The sequence below is a fragment of the Haliotis rufescens genome, unplaced genomic scaffold (assembly GCF_023055435.1).
Source record: "Haliotis rufescens isolate VD_foot unplaced genomic scaffold, xgHalRufe1.0.p SCAF_2, whole genome shotgun sequence".
Lineage (NCBI taxonomy): Eukaryota > Metazoa > Mollusca > Gastropoda > Lepetellida > Haliotidae > Haliotis > Haliotis rufescens.
Genome location: NW_025963890.1, coordinates 21,887,770 through 21,907,657, shown reverse-complemented (window position 1 = coordinate 21,907,657; position 19,888 = coordinate 21,887,770). Strand labels below are relative to the sequence as shown.

The 19,888-nt window shown below is 45.0% G+C and overlaps 1 protein-coding gene across 1 annotated transcript in view; it reads right to left on the bottom strand.

Annotated features, from left to right (window-relative positions):
* LOC124112008 (WD repeat-containing protein 36-like) overlaps positions 1-19,888 on the bottom strand; it is a 43,987-nt gene that overhangs the window by 2,095 nt on the left and 22,004 nt on the right. The window contains exons 9-17 of the mRNA XM_046471976.2: positions 19,045-19,194; positions 18,351-18,508; positions 10,003-10,117; positions 8,486-8,651; positions 6,643-6,751; positions 6,005-6,084; positions 4,604-4,815; positions 4,209-4,351; positions 2,746-2,865 (exon numbers count right to left, since the gene is read on the bottom strand). Coding sequence (XP_046327932.2) covers positions 2,746-2,865; positions 4,209-4,351; positions 4,604-4,815; positions 6,005-6,084; positions 6,643-6,751; positions 8,486-8,651; positions 10,003-10,117; positions 18,351-18,508; positions 19,045-19,194 — 1,253 coding nt within the window. The remainder of the gene's footprint in view (positions 1-2,745; positions 2,866-4,208; positions 4,352-4,603; positions 4,816-6,004; positions 6,085-6,642; positions 6,752-8,485; positions 8,652-10,002; positions 10,118-18,350; positions 18,509-19,044; positions 19,195-19,888) is intronic.

Here is a 19,888-nt window from a genome sequence, read left to right as displayed (position 1 = left end):
TATTAACATACATTGTAACTGAAATGGAGGGCAGTCTTAAACTCAGATAAAACTTGAGTTAATTCTTTAAAGGGCCACCAACTGCAGTATTTCAACTTTGTCAAGGTGGCCTGTTAACAACTGAGATAGGTCAAGGTGACCTGTTAACAACTGAGACAGGTCAAGGTGGCCTGTTAACAACTGAGATAGGTCAAGGTGGCCTGTTAACAACTGAGACGGGTCAAGGTGGCCTGTTAACAACTGAGATGGGTCAAGGTGGCCTGTTAACAACTGCGATGGGTCAAGGTGGCCTGTTAACAACTGAGATGGGTCAAGGTGGCCTGTTAACAACTGCGATGGGTCAAGGTGGCCTGTTAACAACTGAGACAGGTCAAGGTGGCCTGTTAACAACTGAGATGGGTCAAGGTGGCCTGTTAACAACTGAGACGGGTCAAGGTGGCCTGTTAACAACTGAGATGGGTCAAGGTGGCCTGTTAACAACTGCGATGGGTCAAGGTGGCCTGTTAACAACTGAGACAGGTCAAGGTGGCCTGTTAACAACTGAGATGGGTCAAGGTGGCCTGTTAACAACTGAGATGGGTCAAGGTGGCCTGTTAACAACTGAGATGGGTCAAGGTGGCCTGTTAACAACTGAGACGGGTCAAGGTGGCCTGTTAACAACTGAGATAGGTCAAGGTGGCCTGTTAACAACTGAGACAGGTCAAGGTGGCCTGTTAACAACTGAGACAGGTCAAGGTGGCCTGTTAACAACTGAGACAGGTCAAGGTGGCCTGTTAACAACTGAGACAGGTCAAGGTGGCCTGTTAACAACTGAGACGGGTCAAGGTGGCCTGTTAACAACTGAGACGGGTCAAGGTGGCCTGTTAACAACTGAGATGGGTCAAGGTAAACCAGTGGTTGATAGCATGATCAACATCCAACCACTTTGAGGTCACAGCACACAAGTCACAGAGGCTGACTACCCAACCCTCTTAAATCAGCTATTATAGGACTTCATGTCAGTGCATCGAGTGATGGTAAACAAAACTATTTGCAAAAACGTCTTGTATTGTGGTATCACACAATTAATGGAAATCAAATGTCACATTGATACACACAGAAATGGCAGAGTCATTGACCACATGAAATCTTCCATATGGCCATCTTGACATATGACATGATAAGACGAACATTTGTATGCAAGATCAGCCATGTGTAAAGCCATGTGCAAAGCCACCCTGGGTTCATGCACAAACTTCAATATTGTTACAGATTCTTGAGAGTGGTACAGGCACACCATGTTGAAACAGGACACTGTCGGTGAGGCAATCAGAGTAACTATGACATGTACAAGTCCCTGGTAGTCACTTTGCTAATACAGCAGTCAGACCACCTCCACACATAGATCTTCATCATATTGCCATCAGGTCACTGTGTCCATGTGTGAAACTCAGAGTCAGAAATAAACTTATTTATTGATAGACCGAGGACTTTGTCTGCACAACAAATGGAAGTCAAAGGTGTTAGTTGGGCCAAAAATGAAGTAGGTTCATTCATGTGAACTGTCAGCACCACAGGCAATGTAGGGCAGGCCTCAAAGTTTAAATTTTACCAAGTAGACATATGGCTACAAACATTTTTTTCCAGGTAGCCAGTGGTAAAATCAAGAAGTCAATCCAATATTGTAGGTAGCCAATAGCATTTTAAATTATCTTTTATCAAATAACTATTATTATATGTACAAGTCATAGCACTAGTCTTGGAATTGTATATTAGTGGAAACTGTACTTGAATTTTGTTATTTGTGACTTAAACAATTATGCAATTTATGTTACTAGATTATTTAGGCATATCCTATGAGCATGGTCAACTGAAATAAGATACTAATTACATTAATATTTATGTATTTCTGTTGATTGTCGACTTTAGCAGGACTTGTACTCAACATGCTCTAGTGCAATTATTAGCAGACATGTTTTCTACATTTATCGTTATTTATTTTTGTGTCTTCAAATGTGAAGCAATAGAATTTAGTTGCCACAAGATATTTTCAAGGTAGTCATTTGGCTACCTCTGAATTTTAGACAGTAGACAAATTGAAATTTAGGTCGAATTGGCGACAGTTTTAGTGGCAACTTTGAGGCCTGTAGGGTCAAGTGGAGATGATGTATGTGGAAATGAATGGACAGACAGCCCATGATGGGAGCATGCATGACCAAGTTAGTTTAAGGTGGTCATCTATCCCACAACTATCCTAAAATCGAAAATACAATGAGCGACTCAAATATATTAATATTTTGACCCATCAAAGCTAACAGGTAAACAAAAATTCATAAAAGCCACAATAAAAAATAGTTGCCTCAGTAGTAATAAGAAAATGCAGAATCATCGTTTCTGAATTTTACTGCACATGTTCCAAGCCAAACAACAGGTCTGACACTGAGGTACTGCTTGTGTACACAGTAAAGAAAAGTGGCATAGTCCACTACGTTTCAGGGGTGATGGTTATAGATGAGCACATTCAGTACATGTTAGATGGACTTGTAACTTGCCAAAGTCAGGGCATGGATGTTTGATGTTCAGTAGAATGATGATACTTCGAAAGGTTCCTGCTTGACTGACACATACATGCACGGAAGCAGATGGAGACTGTCACACAGCTTGTTCCTGCCTGTGTGTGCATACTGACACCAACCCTGCATTCTCCACTGGACTCAGCCACAGTATACAAGTTTCTTCTGTGTTCAATGGCAGTGTTCCACTCACCTTAGTGTTTCCCTCGCCGGCTTCCAACTGGACAAATTTGGGCTGCAGGCCTGGCACCGTTGGCAGGAAGAATGGGGCAGCTTTGGGAACCTTGGGGGGCTGCTTGGGTTTGTTCCTTAGCTGAAACACCAAACAGAAGGATGTCACGACTTCTTTGTGCATTTCTTGTGTCATTATTATTATTTCTTTTTGTTAAATGCATCACTCAGAAATATTCCAGCTATATGATGGTGACCTGTAAATAATTAATTCTTGACCAGACAATCCAGTGATTAATTTTGGAGTACGATGTAACGTAGTAAACCAAGTCACTGAGCCTGGCAGCCTGATCCATTCAGTTGCCTCTTATAACCAGTATAGGTTGCTGAGGACCTATTTTAACCCAGGAATCCACAGGGAGCCTTGTGACATTAATTGGTGGAGGAGGAATTCATGCCAGTCAAGGCACATGTCACGTTGATGAAAAGTGCTGCTGTACCAGATAATGCTTGTTGACATTATTCAGAACCAGTAATTCGTAAGTTCAGGTGGTCCTTCTAGCTTGTGGAAAATATAACAGGTCAGTCTGCTAAATATGGTTAGCTTCAACAGAATGAAAGGACAAACAATTTGCATAATATGTGAAAACCAAAGTGTGAGGACATAGAGAAATTGTAGTTTCAAATACATTTGTTATGTTTAATATTTTATTGGATGGTAAATGTTCTAGGTGGTATGATGGTCCTAGATGTAAAGCAGTGTTTGACAGACATCTATAATGGACAATCACAAAGACGATATTTGTCTTTGCGCCACTCAGGAAAATATCAAGTTAGCATGTCTCAAGATGAGATTTTCATGTTCTTTGACAAGAAATAGACAAGTGTTCTATTTATTATGCGCTTGCTTGCTTGGCATTCATAACCTAACTCTGCAATACATAGTGTAATTGAGGCATACAGAAAGCAGTCCTGGCATAAAGTGTTACATCAATCGAGTGAAGAATCTATTTTGGAGATACTTGATAGGGCAAGTGACTGCTTAGATAAAAGCAGTATTTCACTCACCCTTAGACTACTTTCCTAAGCATGGCTTGGAAATGTGGTTTGAAATGTTTCTGTTACCTGTGTTTATACTAGATAAAAGTTTTCAATTCTTTTGAACAGGATAGAACAAAATCAATGTAAGCAAAGCCGTGACAGGTAGAAATGAAAATTGACAACAGGGAGAGTGTTCAACAGCGTATTACTGGTCCTTATCAATTTTTACTAGCCCCCGGAAAGGGATAGCATTGATGATACTCACTGTTGAGGCATAAGTACTAGAAATAACAAACACATAGCCCTTTTACCTGCATAATACCAAGCTGATGGGTCATGGGTGCTTCTTTCAATATAACCTGTGAGTGATGGGCACCAGAAAGAATTCCTTAATGTTATGATGAATGAGTCTGGAGAAGCCAAGAGTCTCTCCCCACAGCCTACCTTGATGACGTCCAGGTGCAGGAGGTTCTGCCATCTGGAGTTGGGGAGAAGGGACAGTGTCACCAGCTCATCTGAGATCTGTGCCGGAGACTTGAAGTCGGATTTCTCATACATCTCCAGCTCCTCTGCGTCCTCCACATCCACTGGAATGAGAGACACTTCCACATTGGTGTTCTGTTTCACATTCAAAACTCCTTTACCTTCCTGTTAACCAACAGTATAAGAACTTCACATTCCTGATGTCCTGTGAACAGGTTTTCATTTTTTTAATAAAATCTGAGGCCAATTTAGTTTGTTCAAACAAATTCTAGGCGCTTCCTTGAATATCAAATGGTTGGTTTCTAATTGCTTTAATAGGAGAGTCCAGGAAGAACTACATGAGCTTGGTGATCTACCTGCTGTGACTCTGCGGCTCGTACTGGGCACCGCCATAGTTTGAGGTTCGTAGTGTTCGGGGAGTGGTTTCAGTGACACGTATGTGTACAAGGTCATGTTGGACCACAGATAGATGCCAAGGTCATCCACGTGGGTCGTTACCAGGAAGTCGCTGGTCGGGGACATGCTCAGTGATGTCACCGCCGAATCAACCAAGAAACAGTCAATCATTCTGAAGGAAAGATAAGAATCATACATCAGCGGTCAAAAAGTTTTAAAGGAAAAAAACTTGTCTGGCACACATAGACTGAATGACTTGAGACAGACTAATTGGACAGGCAGCCTCTTTTATGTATGTGTATAGTGTTGTCGTTTTATGCCGCTGTCAGCAATATCATGGTGGCCTGACTCTGAGTGAGTGAAACAAACCAGTGATTGATATCATAAGCAACATTCTACCCCATTGGAAAAGGACGGCGTGTCAGCTTAATGTGTTAGGAAAGCCCGAAGTGATGCAGGTCTCAGACGTTTATCACTTCGGTGAAACCCATGAGCACGAGTATGTTGCTGACAAACATTGAAACATAGATGCCTTAGATGACTGGGCCACCTGTGCCCCCTTGGGTTAGGATAATATGGAAGGTTAGTCGACTCTAACAAGTAAATATGTGCTACTCATTCTAACACAGAAATGGTTAAATGTAGCTCCACTTTTGCCCCAAGTTTTCTCCAAGAGAACAAACATATATAAAAATAAAATAAGAAAACGACTTTTGTAACCACATTATACTCTTAATCCTATCTAACATAAAGATATCTGCCAAATATATCTTTGCAGGGGCACTAGCCTTGGCAAATTGGCAGACCTGGCAAATGTGATTCAAGACATTCAAACACCTCTTTGACTATGTGATAACTAATCGTTTATGATGTGAGTCAGGCTAACAGCAATGCTAACAGTAACAACCCAGAGACACTGTCTTAGTTTCCCATGCTGCACTGAATACAAACTCTGGACCCAGACAATGGGCTCCTAACTGCAAAGCAGCCCCTTGTTATTTCTTGCATGCCTTATCACTAATACATCCAATACAACTCTTGTAAAAAATATTTAGTCAAAGGCAGGAACTGTCAGGTAACCATGGTAACAACCCAGGAAGACATCATACTGAATGAGAGAGAGGTTTTCAAGCCCCTTTCAGTAATATTCAAGCCATATCATGTCAGAGGATACCAAGAGGGATTTCACATGTACCACAGAAGAACACATCCAAGTTTCAAGAGGCAAGCAACCACTTGGCTACCACATACACCTAATGATTCAATAAGAGCACATTGTGCTCTAACAGATCCCCCATTCTTCACATCTGTTTCTCTGCAAATAACATGTTAAAATACTGGACGTGAGAGGATATACTAACTTGCCAGTGGGCAGGTCCCACACTCTCACTGAGGAGTCCATGGATGAGGTTACCAACCACCGAGCATCAGGGCTGAATGTCTGAAGTAAACAACAACATATTCTTAATGTCCAAGCTGGGCAGTTAAAATAATATTTGCATTGGTAATATATGAAGCGCACAGGAACTTTCATCAAAGAGGCATATTTAGAGTGAGTGAAGCGCACAGGAACTTTCATCAAAGAGGCATATTTAGAGTGAGTGAGTGAGTGAGTGAGTGAGTGAGTGAGTGAGTGAGTGAGTGAGTGAGTGAGTGAGTGAGTGAGTGAGTGAGTGAGTGAGATATTTTGGGTGAGTAACGAAAACATGGATATTTCATGATAAAGTATGAAGTGCTTTTACATTTAGTCTTTTCAGGGAGGGTCATGATATGAAATGTACAAGAACATGCGGTGGGTCATCCAAAAATATGCCAAGCTTTAGGGGAGGGTCATTATTACAGTACATCGGTGCATCAAAAACCTCTGACCCACCCTGTGACAGGTCCCTTAGTGTGTTGAAATCTGGACTGACGAAAGGGGCCCAGAATGATATGTTTAATACTGTCGGTCTGTGTGACAGGCATTTAAGAAAGTCATCAGAAACACTATTAAGCTTACCATGTCTGTGATGATGTTGCTGTGGCCACTGAAGACCCGGACCTCCCGTCGTGTGTCGATGTCGACCACCACAACACTGTAGTCATCTAGAGACACCGCCAACATGGCACTGTCAACACAATACTCAGAATAAAACAACAGGCTCAACTTGTCCATTTCCTTCAAGCAGCTCATCTTTTCCACAAAAATCCAATCATTAAATTTGATACAATAAGGAACATATCCACTTCATATCCAATTTGACTGTCTATTTGATTGCCAGGGCTCTATAAGTAAAAGACAACTAACGGGATCGGGTGGTCAGGCTCGCTGACTTGGTTGATGCATGTCATCGATCCAAATTGCGTGGAAAGATGCTCATGATGTCATTCACTGGATTGTCTAATCCAGACTCGATTATTTACATACCGCAGTCATACAGCTGGAATATTGCTGAGTGCGACGTTAAACAACAAACAAACAAAAAAACATGATAGACTATTGACCTTCAGGTTTCTGAGCAATATGGGTTAACTTGACACTTATTCCAAAAAGCTAGTAAAGGGTGACATGACCCATAATCACTCGGGCTCCACCGGCACCGAACAAACTTTGTGCAGTTCAGTTTACATTCTTCATAAAAAGCAAAACGATTACAAACATAAGAATGGTTTCAAGTTATAAATTTAGGGCAGAGATGTAAAAATTAAGGATACAAAATTACAATATGCATGTTTCAATCAGCATGTTTTAGTAGCCATGTTTCAATTAGCATAATTTAGTAGCCATGTTTCGATCGGTATGTTTTAGTAGCCATGTTTCAATCAGCATGTTTTAGTAGCCATGTTTCAAACAGCTTATTTTAGTAGCCATTATAGTAGTAGCCATGTTTTAAGCGGCATGTTTTAGTAGCCATGTTTCAATCGGCATGTTTTAGAAGCCATGTTTCAATTGGCATGTTTTAGTAGCTATGTTTCAATCAGCATGTTTTAATAGCCAATCAGCATGTTTTAGGAGCCAATCAGCATGTTATAGTAGCCATGTTTCAAACAGCATATTTTAGAAGCCATGTTTCAATCAGCATGTTTTAGTAGCCATGTTTTAGTAGCTATGTTTCAATCAGCATGTTTTAGTAGCCAATCAGCATGTTTTAGTTGCCATGTTTCAAACAGCATATTTTAGTAGCCATGTTTCAATCGGCATGTTTTAGTAGCTATGTTTCAAATGGCATGTTTTAGTAGCCAATCAGCATGTTTTAGTAGCCATATTTCAATTGGCATGTTTTAGAAGCCATGTTTCAATTGTTTTAGTAGCCATGTTTCAATTGGCATGTTTTAGTAGCCAATCAGCATGTTTTAGTAGCCATGTTTCAATCAGCATGCTTAAGTAGCCAAGTTTCAATCAACATATATATGTAGGCATGTTTTAATCAGCATGTTCTAGTAGCCATGTTTCAATCAGCATGTTTTAGTAGCCATGTTTCAATCAGCATGCTTAAGTAGCCATGTTTCAATCAGCATATTTTAGAAGCCATGTTTCAATCAGCATATCTAAGTAGGCATGTTTCAATCAGCATGTTTTAGTAGCCATGTTTCAATCAGCATGTTTGAGTAGCCATGTTTCAATCAGCATGTTTTAGTAGCCATGTTTCAATCAGTACGCTTAAGTAGCAATGCTTCAATCATCATATTTTAGTAGGCTTGTTTCAATCAGCATGTTTTAGAAGCCATATTTCAATTGGCATGCTTTAGTAGCCATGTTTTAGAACTTTAAGGCATATTTAATTGTAAAGTTGCAATAGGAACGATTCAATTGGCATGTTTCAACAATACAAAAAGACAAACACAAACAAAGCAGGTCCTACCTTTCCCTGTGAAGAAGAATACGAGATATACTGCATTTGAGTTTCACAGAGCATAGAAACACTTTTGTTTTGAATTTCCAGAAGTTGACTTGTCCGTCTGCCCCTGCTGTGACGACCAGCTGGTTGAGCCCATCCACAGCAATACCCCTCACAGAACAGGAGTGTGCTGCGGAGAATACAGAATCTTTAACTAGCCCCAAACCATTCCTTGACATGTCAGCTTCAGATTCCTTGTGGGCTTAGGTCCCTGCTGTATTCTGCAATTCTGCGGTTGCGGAATATTTTTCAGAAATTAAAATTTGGTGCAGAATTGTACTTATCTTGCAGAAAATCATTTTTTGTGCAGAACTTGTGAAGAATTTAATTTCATTTCAAAAAGTTATTCTAGGCATGAATAAGTTTATCAGGACAATGCCTGCCTCCCTGCTACAAATGAAATAGGTGTACAACTAATAAATTCACGAAAACTAAGCTTAAAAGTTTGCAGAATTGTGTGCAGAATTATCCAAATTTGGTTGCAGAACTACAACAATTGACAGCAGTATTTATATTTTGGGGCCAGGGAATACAGCAGGGACTGACCTTCAGGCTCTCCCATGATGCAGCAGGAAAGGTTCATATTTGATATGGTTTTTATCCAAAAACTCCATGTTTACATGAGTTCTGATGTGTGAGATGTAATGCAACATATTATTTTCTGTCAGCACCACAGGTAAATGCCAACTTTCAAATAACTTTTCTTACATAAAATGTCTCCTGCCTCAATTTTTTAGGCTTTATATTAACATGGTTATGGTTCTTAAAGCTGGACTGTTAAAAAGAAGAAGAAAAGAATTATGGATATTTGCAGTGGAACTTTATGAATTTACATCTGGATTATATTCACTGCTACTGTCTGTCTTGTGTGTGTGCATGTGTGCATGTGTGCGTGTGCGTGTGCGTGTGCGTGTGTGCGTTCATGGGTGTGTGAGTGAGTGTATATGTATGCAGCACAAGTTAGATGGCAATCAGAGTAACTATGACATGTACAAGTCCCTGGTAGTCACTTTGCTAATACAGCAGGCAGACCACCTCCAAACATAGATCTTCATCATATTGCCGTCAGGTCACAATATACATGTGTTCAACTTAATGAACTTCCTTATTGATTGATACAGGGAAGGGCAACAGAAAGTCAAATATCTTTCTTGTGTCAAACATCAACCATGATAATATACCATTTTTCACATCCACACACTTAAAATACAAAAAATACAAACAGGAGTCCTATTTTAACTTGCAGCAATAGCATTTGTATAATGCCACAGTCAGCAATATTCCAGCTATATGACACTTCAAAATAATCAAGTCTGGACCAGATAATGTGACTGATATTATGAGCAATGATTCTCAAACAGCAATAATTCATCTATACTATGACAGCCTGTAAATACTCTAATCTGGACCAGACAATCCAGTGATTGTCATGGTATTGAAAAACATGTTTGCTCGGTGGACTTGTCTGGCTCATCACCTACCTGTTGGTGTCCCAAACGTCCCTCTGAAGATGCCGGACTGAAGGTTGTACATATCTACATGACCAGAGCTGTAGCCAATCAGAGCAAAGTTCCCACATGGAGTGATCTCTACCGCCTGACACATAAGATATTAGATATTAATATTATTCAACATGTTTGATGAAGAAATACTATATTTCTGTGAAGACATATAAGTGACATTTCACTCCAGTGAAATAACACTTCATGCCGGAACTACTTTCAGTCTGTCTCACTGACACTATGTGTTTTTTCAGATTAAGACCATGAGGGATAGGTGAGGTGAAATGGGGTTTAACGTCGCGTCCAAGATTATTGCACTTATATAGCGACGTGCATGTACGTGTGTGTGTTTGTGTGACTGCTTGTACTAGTCCAGACTGATGCCGATTTATAGTGCTAGCTCACTGAGATACCATGCCGCAGTTTAACATGAATACCCCACTCAGACACAGTATACAGACTCCGAGCCGACCAGTCCTTGTTTTAGCCCCTTAATGCCGAGCGCCAGACAGGGTAACAACAAGTACCATCTTTTAACGTCTTTTGGTATGACGCGGTCGGGGATCGAACCCCGGACCTTCCGCTCTCCGGGCGTACGCTCTACCACAAGACCACGGAGGCGGTCGCATGAGGGATAGAGTCTGGTTTAATGCCGCTTTGAACATTATTTTAGTTATATCATGGCGTGCCCGCTTGATGTGGGAGGAAAGCCCTGAAGTGATGCAAGTCTTAGACATAAATACATTAGTTTAAACGGTATAGTGCTGACAAATACAGAAACATAATTAGGATGTTCCAGCATTCGAACCTACAATCACAGGTGCCTTGGACTTTTTAGAGTCATGCTCCCTTAAGATCATGCAGAGCAGTAAGAAAATACATGAACACATGTTACCCTTTATGTTTACAGGATTACAACTTTGGCAACATATATATTCAATCTCATCAAAATCAGCATCAGACTCTTGAAGGTCATTACTATGTAGGGATTAATAGCCATGTATTTGTGAACAGTAGACATTGGATTATGAAAGTGGAGGAGTACAAAGATATGTTTCACAGCTACATATGCTAGACTCTGCTCCAGACATGATTATACACATCTGACAACACAAGACAAATTGTTGTGTCTATTTGTTGCTTAATACTGAACATAACAATATTCCAGTGAATAATCCAGTCTGAACCAGACAAACCAGTTATTGATATTATGAGCAACAGTTCATGCCATCAGGGTAACCTGACCAACCGACCATTTGATCGCCTCTTGCTGGGGATCTATTCTGACCCAGAATCCCTCCCTGCAAGGGTCATGATAACACATCATCAACCAAGTCACCTAGCCTGACTATCCGATTCATTAAGTCACCTCCTACGACCAGCAGGGGGCACGAGTGACCCAGTCGTCTGAGGTGCCGCAATTTGCTGTGCAGAGTTGCGTCTCTTGGGCACACCAGAAACCTATGATTGTGGGTTCGAATCCCCATTTGCCCCGATTTTGTTTCTAGGTTTGTCAAAACCATACCCGTGCTCGTGGGTTTCACCGAAGTGGTAAATTTTTACAAACCTGTAGAGGTTATGAATTCTCTGATGAAATCCTCCTTGGGGCACTTATTGCATTTTCCTGGCTCAAGAAAATCTACATGACATAGTTGTAACCATTTTCCTTAATAAAAATTGTTACCACACAAAAAACTTTGTTTTTGTATGATATACGTCCACCCTTATGGTGCCTCACCCTCCACGGCGCGTCACGCCAAGGGAAGCAACTCTCACCCAAATCACTTTCCATATGTCTAATGCTGACGGAATGTGGGGAGGCGGGTGGCCGTGCCCCAAGGAGGATTTCATCAGAGAATTCATAACCTCTACAGGTTTGTAAAATTCTCTTTCAGATTAAATCCTCCTTGGGGCACTTATTGCATCAAGATAGACTCCTAAAGATAATCTAGGAAGTGGCATCCGTCAGCAACAAGCGTGCATAAAATACATCGTATTTTGATTATTTCAATGAATAAACAAGAGTTCAATAAATGGAACCAACCTTATCGTGAGGCACCACCGTCGAAAGGCGGGGGCTGGAGACAGGGCGTTATCGACCATACACAATGAAAAGAGCCATTCTTTGTGGCTCATCATATCGAGAACTCGAGACACACACACCCCCCACCCCACCCACTTCTTTTGAACAAGTGATATTGGGGGCACAGATCACGAGAGACTATAAACCCGCACAGAGCTAGGCCAGAGGGTCCCCGTAATCGAAGGAGTGCATGTGCAATTACGATGATTATCGACTAGTAATGGCTGGTATTGTATCGACCGTAGAAGATAAAATCCGGACCGTTACTGAGCAGTGTTATAACCGGTCCGGGCGGTCTAAAATCTCGAAGGCTCAATCGGCTAGAGATGTAGTACTTTGCCCAGTTCGGAGAACTGACTGACCAAACCGAGCACGCTCGCTTGAGTGTTTGTCGAGTTGGTAATGTTTGATGAACGTGCTCGGCTGGCTCCAAATAGCCGCGGAGCAGATCTCCTCAATGGGCAGAGCCGCAGCATACGCTTGTGTCGTAGCCACTGCTCTAACCGAATGAGCCTTCAACTTGGTAGGGGGGTCCCTGCCTTGAAGCGTGTACGCCGTACATATAGTAGAGACTATCCACCGCGAGATAGTTTGTTTGCTCGCAGGTGAGCCAGCCTTCCTACCGCCATAACAGCAAAATAGTTGATTATCCTTACGGATACCCTTAGTTCTGCTGATATAGGACTTAAGGGTCCTGCGGACATCCAATACATGAGCATGTCTTGTAGTGGTCCCCGACGAGGAAGGCTGTGAAAGAGCAGGTAGCTCAATAGGAGCCGTCACGTGGAAGGCGTGTGCGACCTTAGGACGGTAAGAGTCCGGCAGGCGAATACTGACCCTGTCCCGGTGAAAGACAGTTAGTTCGGGATCGGCTGACATTGCGTGAATGTCGCCTACCCGTCTGCCGGACGTTACCGCCACAAGGAACGCCGTCTTCCAGCTCAACAGCTGAAGAGAGAGAGACGACAGATCCCGAAAAGAAGGACCGGACAGCCAATCAAGAACGATTGACAATTCCCAAGGGGGACTGATCCGCCGGACAGGCGGTCGGATCCTGTCCACACCTGCTAAAAAACGCTGCACTAATGGGTGCGCACCCAAAAGTGCCCCGTCGACGGGGACGTGAAAGGCAGCGATAGCTGTAGAGTACCCCCGGACTGTCGATGCGGCCAGGCCGACATCTAGTCGCGACTGGAGGAACTCAAGTACGGCTACGAGATCTGCAGAAAAGGGATCTGCAATCCTTCTATCGACACACCAGCGCGCATAGCAGGCCCATCTATCCTCGTACTGAACGTTTGTCGAATCCCTCCGCGAAGCCAGTATTGTGTCTGCAACTCGTGCAGGAATACCGCTCTCCTGGAGGCGATTCCGGACAGTGGCCAAGCCACCCACTGAATCCTGGGATTCGGGTGGAGGGCCTCGTTCTGGGATAGGAGGTCCGGTCGTAAAGGTAATAGAACAGGAGGCTGAGCCAGAAACCTGAGTATGACTGGAAACCAACTCTGCGCCGACCAAAGGGGTGCCAGGAGCACAAGTAGTCGCGCAGGCTGAGTGGCTAGCTGAGACAGGACCTTGGAAATCAGAGGTACTGGGGGGAATGCCCACAGTATTCTGTCCGTCCAATCTAGCTGGAAGGCGTCCGGTGCCACCGACCTCGGGTCGGGGACTCGGGAGCAGAACGTTGGTGTCTGGTGATTCACCCCAGACGCAAACAGATCCACCTGGAACGACCCGTATAACTGGGAGATAATCCCGAATATCCCCGGGTCGAGCCTCCACTCGTGAGGAGCGAGGATCCGGCGAGACAGAGCGTCCGCACGGACGTTGTCTACCCCCGGGAGATAAACAGGTAGCACCCTGATAACGTGTGAGTCGCACCATAGGAGGAACTGCCACGTCTCTTGGAGAAGCGACGGAGACACCGTTCCCCCCTGCTTCCGGATGTAAGTCATCGCCGTTTGGTTGTCCATCTCTAGACGCACCACTTGGCCACGAAGCAGATCCAGGAAGCGTTGGAACACCAACCTGACCGCTCTCAGTTCTAGCACATTGATATGCAGTTTGATCTCCTGCTGGGACCATAGTCCCGAGGCAGTGTGATCGTTCAGAACGCCTCCCCAGCCGGAGAGTGACGCGTCTGTTTGAACTGTGAGAGACGGCACGGGAGTGTCGAGGGGGAGCCCCCGGGACAGATTCCCGACCTCGGTCCACCACTGAAGGTGTGCATTGAGCCACTGCGGAGTCTCGAGAACAGTCTCGAGATCTTCCGAGTTCACCCAAAGTCGACGGAGCGCTTGTTGAATGGGTCTCATTCTCAAGCGCGCCCGCCAAACCACATCCACTGTCGCCGCCATGTTGCCCAGTAACTGGAGCCATGTACGAGCAGTGTGACTGGCGGACAGAAGGAACTGGGAAGTAACACTTCTGACCTTGGTAATGCGATCTTGTGACAGAGATACAAGTCCGCTCACCGTGTTGAAATTCGCCCCTAGGAAGACTAGATTCTGAGTAGGGCTCAGATCTGACTTCTTGAGATTGACTATCCACCCTAGAGTGATCAGAATATCTATCACTTGTTGTGTAGCTATCTGACTCAGGGATTGCGATAGAGCTCTTAGTAACCAGTCGTCGAGGTACGGATGGCAGAACCGACCTTTTGACCTGGCCACTTGGGCGGGAATCAACATCAGCTTGGTGAACACCCTCGGGGCCGTAGCGATCCCGAATGGTAGAACCCTGAACTGATAACACCTCCCGTCGAAAGAAAACCTGAGGTATTTCTTGAACTCGGGGTGTATGGGTACGTGGAGATAGGCGTCTTTTAGGTCTATTGACGTTAGCCATTCTCCGGTCTCGACAGCTGAGATCACCGAGCGCAGTGTCTCCATCCTGAAGGACGGTACCTCTATAAGTTTGTTCAGCCTTCTCAGATTGAGAATAGGCCTGAACCCTCCGTCTTTTTTGGTGACTAGGAAATATGTCGAGTAGAAGCCCTCGCTTTCCTGTCCCACGGGAACCGGTTCGATCGCAGCCTTCATAAGAAGTGCGTCGACCTCGGCACGGAGGAATTCCGCCCTCTCCAGGGTAGCAGGCACCGGAGTGTGCTTTATCCCGGAGAAGGGGGGCGGATGATGTTTCCACCGAGGCAAATGGCCATCCCTTAGAGTGGACAGGGTCCAGGGATTGGATGTGACTGTCTCCCATTCCTGCAGGAATAGAGCCAGTCGGCCGCCTACGGGGACATCCGGCTTGAGGCAGCGGACCCCGGCTGTCGGCAGTTCGAAAACATGCGACCGTGGGTCCGCCCGGGGCGCTTCGGGCGCTAATGGGAACCCGATGGGTTCCCGGCCCCGCGAAAAGGCTGCTGGCCTCGACCAGCTGCCCTGCCCCGGCCCCTGCCTCTCTTGCTCCTCCCGGCGCCCTTACCTGAAGGAAGCGGCTGCTTCCAAGCAGGTGCAGACTTCTGACCCGGCGCGTCAGCGTAGGAGGAAGCAAGTGGAGAGGTCCGCTTACGCGGTTTAACGCATGGTACCTCCAACAAGGCCTTAGAATCCTTGATGGAGGCATACAACTGTGCGGCCTCTCGGACCACCTGCTGAGCCCCAGGGAAGAGGGTGGCACCCATCTTATAAGGCAAAGCAAGTAGATCCTGGCGTGTGGAAGCCGAGTATTTGGATACCGACATCCACAGCCTGCGCATGCCCATGACTGCGCACATCATCTGCGAGGCACAGCTACGAATAGCGTCCCTCGCAAGATGACTATGTACCTCCGTCAGTTGCGCGGCCAACTCCGAAGAGTCGGCCGGCCCCTCTCCCGCTAACTCCCTCTGTACGGCCGACAGATAAGCGGAGTGTACGGACACCCGGAGCTGCTGACATGCGTTACGATATTGCTCCTCGAAGCAAACGTAAGCAGCCTTCAGCTCCGTACCGCACGCGGGAAAGGGTGGCAACCGCCGGCCCTGCTTGACCTTAGCCAAGTTGGGGGTCGAAGACCCCCCCAGGGTAACGGAGGTCCAGACGCATTCGTCCACCACCGGTACCTCAAAATCACCATCCTCTGCTAACGGGTACCGCTTAATAAGTTCGGGCAGGTCGAACTTCCTGCGGGCACCCGACAACAGAGGGTTGATGACTTCATGCACCAATGAAGACAGAATACGGAGCCGCACCTGGGGCGCCTTGCTCGGAGCAAAAGCGTCCCCCGGAAGGCGGAACTCAGTCGGATCCGACTGGGGCATGGGCGCAGCCACCTGAGGCAGTACCTGGACAATCTTGTCCCGTACATGCCTCAACGAGGAAACGAAGGAAAATATTCCCGAGGTCTCCGAGTCGTCTCCCCCCTCCTCCATCCACTCCTCCTCTCTCGATTCCGAGCCGAAATTAATCGACTCTTCCCCGAGAGAAGAGGCAGACGAAGTCGGAAGGGGACGCCCGAAGGCCTGGGCCTTCGCATCCCCGGGCTGCACCCGGCCCGAAGCCGAGTCCCGGTCCCGAGGTGCCGGGGGTTCAAGGGAACCCACCTGGCTCTGGGCTAGAAATCCGCTAGAGGAAGCCTCGGCCTCGGAAGAGGCGTCTGGCTCCGCTAGGGAGAACTGTGCGTCGGTAGTGAACGGGCCAGTGCCTGCCACCCCTCCGCTGGGGAGCGACCTCGAGCCGGCGCCGAAGCCCGGTCTGAGTTCGTCCCCGAGACCAAGTGGCCTGCCTCGGCCGACGCCGGGCATATCACAAGGTCTCGAAGCCGCGTCCGGCGCCGACAACGGGGAAGGCTCGGTCCGCAACTCCTCTCGGAGCTGAGACTTTACCTCCTCCATCATCGACGCCATCTGCGACCTCAACAAGGCAGAGATGTCTGCCAAAGACGGTGCAGGAGAGGGTGCAGTGATTGTGACGGGGACCCTAGAGCCTTCTCCCCCGGCCCCCGGGGAGGGAGCGGAGGAGACAGTCTCAGCTGCCTTTTTACCCTTTCTTACTTTTTTTGAGGGGGGCGGGGCGGTCTTTGCCGATCTAATGTCCACCCCCGCCTTCAATAGACCCTTAAAGTGTAAGAGGTCCACATTTCTCTTTTTTTGCGCCCGTGGTGTAAATGCAACACAGATCGGGCATGACCCATCGTCATGCCCGTCTTCGGCCAAACACTTTATGCAGGTATCATGCCTGTCTTGGGGGGGAATCGAAGCCGAGCACCCCGTACACAGTTTGAAGGTCTGTAAAAAAGACCGTAATTTTTGAGTTTGGCGGGAAGGGTAATAAAGTGTATCAGTGCGATTGAAAGATCGGAAAGATACGTGCATAAATTGTGTAACTAGAAGCAAAGACGTAATTTAGAATGCGATTGGTAACGCGATACTAATAGCCAATGTCGTAGTATAATTATAACACCAAAGTGGGCGTGTTACGCGCGAAGGTGTAGAAAACCCGTAAAAAAGGTAAGTGTAATTTAAAATAATTAACACACCACCTTGGGTTTATTTAAAGGAAAAGATTGTAGGCTAAAGCCCGATGATATAGATTAAAAAACCGAAGCCGTTTTTGATGGCCCTGGTGTTACATATATCATACGTGGCACTACAAAATGGACGCTACGACGGCCTTATTTCAAAGGTATCGTACACGTGTCACATAATTACAACTTTATAACTTTACAATGCGAGGTATTACGCCTTTGCATGAAAGAAATGTACCATACATACAGTTTGGTCTGCCATGGTTCTTGTACGAACGATTATCTTGTCTTTATATTGTCTTGAAAAAAACAGCACGTCTGTCTTTGTCAGATGACATAAGGAAAGTGATTTGGGTGAGAGTTGCTTCCCTTGGCGTGACGCGCCGTGGAGGGTGAGGCACCATAAGGGTGGACGTATATCATACAAAAACAAAGTTTTTTGTGTGGTAACAATTTTTATTAAGGAAAATGGTTACAACTATGTCATGTAGATTTTCTTGAGCCAGGAAAATGCAATAAGTGCCCCAAGGAGGATTTAATCTGAAAGAGAATTATGAGACCTGTATCACTTCGGGCTTTCCTCCCACATTAAGCTGACACACCGTGATATGACTGGAATACTGTTATAAGCGATGTTAAACCCAACTCACTCACTCACTCACTCTTACGACAAGGATCGGTTCCTGGGGATCTATTCTGAACCAGAATCCCTGCAGGGTCCCACAAGACAGACGAATCTTATGTTCTGTCCATCAATGATTTCAACAAAACATCTCCGTGATCGTAAGCTCACCTCGGCTGTTGTCCTCCGATGTACTGGGTTATCGTGGAACCTGTCATTCTCAAACTTGTGTTTACCCATGGTGGAACGCTGGTAGCTCCAGGTGGTCACGACCCTCTCCCCTCGATGACATGCCACCATGTTGTCCCAGTCACTCTCACGACACTGCTCTGGGAACAGACAAATATCAAGATTGGTTTTGTACATCAGCTGTTTACATAATTCTTTGAATAGATGACACATCAACACATACTGCTCAATTTCTTTTTATTTTAAGGCATTTTCAAGACAGATTAACATTTAAGGCATTTTCAAGGCTGACCTACCAAGTTTAAGGCCTTTCAAGCACTGTCATCTAAGTTGAAATGATCTTCACTGAAGATTACAATTCAAAGAATCCAGCACGTTTCTACTGATCCTGAATACTACTTCTCCAACTCCAGTGATTCAAACCTTTCCATGACAACCAATCAACATAAAGACACAGAACCATTCTTCCTGTGCTACAAAGAACGCTTCTTTAACCTTAAAACATGTTGCAATAAACTCATGCTTCATCAGGTCGGGTGAAAAAGGACACAATGAAATCAGATGAGTGTTTTAAATTTTTTATTAAGCCTTTTGCCTTTTTTTTATTGGACATATAAGTTGCCATGACTTGTATTTCTAATGGCTGCACTTTAAGAAGTCTCGGGAAACACTGTACCTGCTGTGAATTCTGTGACCGGAGGCATCATGTGCTGGTCAAGTCTACGGCCAGATTTCTTGGATTGTTTCTTGTTGTAGGATGCCCGGCCCATGCTCTTGTTGTGTTTGTCATGTAGCGTGGAGAAGGACAACACCAGACTGTCTTGACCTGCAACAACATCAGTGACTTACAAACAATGTCGCAAATGTCACCTAACTCTACAGTCAACTCAAGACACAGCCAATGCAAGGTTCATCTGCACAACGCTGTCTTAACACTGCTACTGTCTCAAGACCACAGGGTCTTACCTTGACTTACATGGGGACCCCCAATACTTAATATCAAATTAATTGTAAATAATTTTTTAATTTGAAGTTTACATGATATACAGCTTTTCCATTGGACGAGAGGTTGGTCACATGATCGCGAAATTGACGTTCATAAGTGTATGAACGACACAATTTGACGTTCATACGTTTTTAACGAGACCTTGTTTTTGAAATGACGTAAACACTGACGGACTACTTCCACATTCCTGGGGAAAACCCTGGGAATTCCCTAGCCCGAAAAACATACACAAGCGTTCTTTCTGATCACTTAGAACCTTTATTCTTGATCTCAGCGTTTCAGTATGCACTGAGAAATGTCAGAGAGAGTGACTGCATGATTGTTCACGAATATCCTCGCTACAGCCTATCCTAATGAACAAACGAAAAAATGCACATATCTAAACTATCGTAGCATCGTCTCGATCCGTGTCTAGGCTGACACTGACAGTCTCTAGCAATCTATGAATTTACCTTAGTGTCTGTTTGACGCATTTTTATTCACCTTTCAATGATCAGCCGGTTGATCAATGATG